General features: G+C 61.2%; 1 protein-coding gene across 1 annotated transcript; it reads left to right on the forward strand.

Annotated features, from left to right (window-relative positions):
• The first annotated feature begins 2,504 nt into the window (after window positions 1-2,504).
• Window positions 2,505-4,908, forward strand: LOC119092561 (monocarboxylate transporter 7). The gene is made up of 5 exons (XM_037215521.1): window positions 2,505-2,572; window positions 2,807-3,218; window positions 3,249-3,438; window positions 3,568-4,332; window positions 4,904-4,908. Exons 1-5 carry the CDS (start codon window positions 2,505-2,507, stop codon window positions 4,906-4,908), a joined length of 1,440 nt encoding a protein of 479 aa, XP_037071416.1.
• Window positions 4,909-5,144: the final 236 nt, after the last annotated feature.

Consider the following 5,144-nt stretch of genomic DNA (forward strand, 5'->3'; position numbering starts at 1 on the left):
CATCACAATCATGGCTCGGCTCTTGCATTTGCCCATTGCAATCATGACTCGGCTCTTGAATTTGCCCATTGCAATCATGACTCGGCTCTTGAAGCTGCCCATCGCGGTCATGACCCAGCTCTTAAATAAGCCCATCACAATCATGGCTTGGCTATTGAATTTGCCCATTGCAATCTTGACTCGTTGCAACAATCACGACGTTCCGTATAAAAAAGTCCTCTCGAAAATCGATGATGTGTCTTGATTCAAAGCAGCTGGCCACCGGTTGTGCCAGAAAGCTCTGTCACCACTACAACATCATAGCGACCGCGCCCAGCCAGACTTGTGCTAGTTGGGCGGTGTATCTTATCATTGACACCGGTTGCCAAACGGGTAAGTTCGAGCTTTTTGGCTTCACCTGCTTGAGCTTGATGGTTGGCGCTTGCCCTTCGCGCTGGCTGGTTTCGCCATTTGAGCTGCTCGGTCTGACCCCTTTGACTAAGTCGTTCTCATTCTTTGAACATCAGGGTTTCACCCCTTGAATTCTCCTCTCCCGCCCCTTGAACCCGTCAATCCCCCCCCCCCCCCCTGAAATGAAGCGTCGTTTGCTGCACGATCTCTGTGTTGGCATTGACCAGGCGGACTGTCTTTGGTTGTCGGTCTTAGTAGGCGGTCGCAAGTCTGTGATTTACGGGGCGGCTGCATTGGTGATCGGATGTCTCTGTGCGTTTAACTGTTTGCAAGTCTATTTGGTTTAGGTGAACTCATGGAAGGGTAGTCGCTATTGTCTATGCACATGTGGAGTCTAGCTGAGCCGTAAATCGCTGCTGAAAGAAGCCTTGACAGCATGTGCCCATAAAAATGAGTCTGTCTATTTAGACATAATATTGAATGCTAATGCTGCTCCAGTCCGAATAATTGCATTTCGGACGTGCGTTAGCCGGTTGTCACGTGACGTCCTTATTTTTTAGTAAATCCTGTTGTTTGTTAGCGCGCACACCTCGTGACGCATACGTTTATCCAAGGACGTCTTTTAGCTTAGTGTAGGTAAATTAACCCACGGTACTAACCAGCCCTCGTCACAACTTTGTTATGTAATTCAGTCCGTCTCAAAGACACTGTAAGCAGCCAGCACTTTTCTACCTGTTCCGATGCGGCGTTTTATATTTCCTTACCGCTCGCTGTTCTCAAGCGTTTCACCGAGGTCTGAATTGCTGACATCTTCGCTTTTTCATTGCTGCGCAGCATTGGCCCTTTATTGCGCGTGACAATTCCTGTGAATTGACTTGGTGTCGGTTGAGCTCAAGGACACCTTTAGCCACGCCTTCATGATTTTTCGCAGCGTTGCCAAGGTTCAGCTTTTCCTCACTCACGTGACGCCAAAAATACATCAGTGGCGTGAACGGTAGATACAAGAGTGCTATATATTTAGCTGCGTCGCATCTTGAGGCAAAGTCGATAAACGAGCTTTCCCTTTCCGCAAGAGCGAACCGCATTGGGAGCTCCTTCCAAAGATTACACATGTCTGGTGACGTCACCTGCCCGGTGACCGGTGACGTCATCTGTGCACCTCAGTGACCGGCCGCTTGACAAAACACGGCATATGTCTTGAAGAAAAACAAGCCGCGTGTCGAGTTACCAAGCGGGTTTTGTCTGTGAGCGGCTGTGTAGCGGACTGGAGCGACAGCCTCCGCACGTGCGCCGGTGAGCGTTCACTTCACACCTCACATCGGCCTCACATCCCACACCGACCTCACCCCTTTCACATCGACCTGACGCCTCATATCGACCTCACACCTCACATCAACGCCACACCTCACATTGGCCTCACACCTCACATCGACCTCACATCTCACATCGAGCCCACACTCCACATCGACCTCACACTCCACATCGACCTCACATCTCCCATGAGCTGCGCCGGCGGCGCGCCCGGCGACAGCGTCGGCCGCCACGCGGCGGAGGCCTTGCCTTGTCATTGCGATCACGCGCCGTTGTGTACGCTAGATAGTCGCCGTTGGCTCCTGTCCCATTACGTCACCGAGCGTTGGCGGCGGCGCGGCCGGCACAGCACTGCCGACGGCCGAGTGCGCCAGGCGCCGCTCCAAGATCGCTGCCAGGCTCACTCTCGCCCCGCTGCAGCCGGGCCCGGCGCTGTGTCGGCTTGGGAGGGTGACTCCAGTGCTCGACGGTTGACCTGTCGCGCGAAGTCCGGGCCGTGATCGAGTCGTGTCTTGCCGTGTCTGGCAGTGTCTGGCCGTGTCTGGCGGTGTCTGGCGGTGTCTTGGCGGGGTGCAGACCATTCCAGGTCGCCGCGCTGCCCGATCGCTCCTAGACGTGGGAAACACCCTGATTTTTCCGCAGGTAAGCACCACAAGTGTCAAGGCTATCCACCGTGCCGCCAAGAGTCGCTCGACCGTCTTCGTCGACGACCAGCGCCCGCCGGCCAGCGGGGAGCGCGTGCTGGGCTTGCGAGCTGGTGGGTCGGAGGCCAGAAGCCGCCTCCCCTCCCGACGCCCCGGAGCATGACCGGCACCGAACACCGGGATGACGAGGCGGCGGACGGAGACGGCACTCCCGGCGACGCACCACGGTCGGGGATGGTCGGCGGCCGGGCGGCCCTGAAGCCTCGCAGTCACAAGCCCGAGGCGAGGAGCGCGAGTCGCGAGTCGATGGCCTCGACCCTGACAGACGAGCCCGCTCGCGTGGCAGCAGTGAGCCCGAGTCACGAGTCGCTAGCGGCGAGCGCTGGCAACGAGCCGGCCCGTCAGCCGACGGCGGGGCAGGCGGCGCCGCCCGAGCCGCCGGTGGAGGACTCCGCCTACAGCTGGGTGGTCGCCGGCGCGGCGGCGCTGCAGTTTGTGCTGGTCGGCGGCATCCACAAGTCGTTCGGCCTGGTGCTGGCGGCGCTGGTGCAGCGCCACGGCTTCACCGCCGCGCAGGTGTCCATCATCCCGGCCACGTACATGGCGGTCAGCTTTCTCGTGGCGCCGCTGTGCGGGGCTCTCTGCCGCCGGCTCTCCGAGCGGAGCGTGGCCATGCTCGGCGGCCTGTGCTCCTCGCTGGGGCTCGCCCTCAGCGCGCTCACCAGCGACGTCTACCTCCTCTACCTTACCAACGGGCTCATCTTCGGTCTAGGCCAGGGCTTCTCCAACGTGCCCGGCACCCTGCTTGTGACGCAGTACTTCGTGAAGCGACGTGGTCTGGCGAATGCCATCATGGCGGCGGCGGCTGCCGTCGGTGGCGTGTTCTTCCCGCTGCTGGTGCAGCTGCTGCTGGAGGAGTACGGCATCCCCGGCACGTACCTCATGCTGGGGGGCTTGCACATGCACACGCTCGTCTCGGCGGCGCTATACCGGCCGCTGGAGAAGCAGCGGATGATCATGCGGCTGGACAGGAGGCGGTGCTCGAGGAGACTGAAGACGGCCGACAGGGCCAGCGCACCGATCCAGGACGAATGCAAGAAACAGGCGCTGGTTAACGGCAATGACAACGGAGCTGGCGCCGTCGCCTCTCAGCCAAACGGCGCGACTCACGTGGGCCCGGCGGCCGCGGCGCTGGTGAGCCGCGCGCGGCTGTCGGCCTCAGTCGTGCAGCTTGACCCGCAGGACGAGCCCACCGCCCGCCGCTGGTCGACAGCCGGCGGCGAACACACCAAGGCGGCCGAACAGGAAGCGCTGATGGCGCCGGCGCCGCGCCGCCGCGCCAGCACTGCTCTCAGCGTCTCGTCTGCCTGGCTCAGTCAGCTCAGCCTGATGGCCCAGCTGCCGCCAGCACCGGCAGCGCCAACCGGCTGCTGGGCCCAGCTGTCCCGCCTGCTCGACCTGCGCTTGCTGGCAGACCCGCTGTACCTGGCCTGCATGTTGAGCGTGCTGCTCTTCTCCGCCGGCCTGCCGCACGTCTGCCTGCTGGTGCCTCGCTTCGGCCTCGAGATCGGCATCAGCCGAGGCCGCACTGCCAACATGATCGCCACTGTGGCGCCCATCGACATCCTCAGCCGGCTGTCCCTCGGCCTGCTGCTCGATCGCAACCTCTTCCACAAGCGGTACGGCTTCTTCATCACATGCCTGGTGGGCGGAGCGGGCATACTGGCGCTGGTGTTCGTCCGCACGTACGCCGGTCTGTACGTCGCCTGCACGTTCGTCTACGCCGGCATCGGCTTCTTCTTCGTGGTGATGCCGGTGATGTACGCCGAATACTACGGCGTGGAGCGCCTCTCGTCCACGCTCACCATGTCCAACATGTTCTCGGGCGTGGCTAACCTGGTGGCGCAGCCGCTGTGTGGTTTGCTGCGGGACTCGACCGGCTCGTTCCGACCCGTGTTCGGCGTGCTGGCGGCGTGCATGCTGACGGGCGGGGCTGTCATGCTGACGCACCCCTGCATTGAGCGGGCGCGGCCGCGGAGAGCGGGAGGCGAGCAGGCCGCCTGATAACGGCGGGGGGGGGGGGACCGGCGGACCGGCCGGCAGTGCGGGAGTGGACCGGCGGACCGGCCGGCAGTGCGGGAGTGGACCGGTGGACCGGCCAGCAGTGCGGGAGGGACCGGCGGACCGGCTGGCAGTGTGGGAGGGGACCGGCGGACCTGCCGGCAGTGCAGCTTCCAGAGCGGGAGCTCTTACTGCTCGGTTACTGAGCACGACAGCTTAGCGTGTGACTGTGATAAGTCATGAGCTGAAGCAGAACGCCGTGGGAGTTAGTAATCAGTGGTATGAAACGCCTATCTTTTTGTGAGCCGATGACTTCAGGCCAACAACCAGCCGAGCGTGGCCGCGAAGCCCGCATCTCGTCGGCATGGGCTCAGAGCACGCCTCGTACCATGACTTCTAGCTCGGGAACCTGCCAAGTCAGCGGCACTAGGGTCTGAGAGACCACACCTGCATGCTCTCCATGACAATAACGTGCTCAGTCGGATTCTGTGTTACAGGATAACAGCGGTCATAAACGGCGAAAGCCTCGTATGACTCATTGGATTCAAGGGACAGACTGAGCTTTGGTGGCGACGCCGGTGATCTGTGATGGTGATGTCGCTGATCTCTGGCGGTGATGGCGGCGATCTGTGATGGCGATCCCGCTGATGTGTGGTGCCGATGTCGCTGATCTGTGATGATGCTGCTATGAGTGGTGGTGGTGCCGTTCATCTTTGGTGGCGATGTCGCTGATCTGTG

The sequence above is a fragment of the Pollicipes pollicipes genome, unplaced genomic scaffold (assembly GCF_011947565.3).
Source record: "Pollicipes pollicipes isolate AB1234 unplaced genomic scaffold, Ppol_2.1 Scaffold_1600;HRSCAF=1878_pilon_pilon_pilon, whole genome shotgun sequence".
NCBI classification, from domain to species: Eukaryota; Metazoa; Arthropoda; class Thecostraca; order Pollicipedomorpha; family Pollicipedidae; genus Pollicipes; species Pollicipes pollicipes.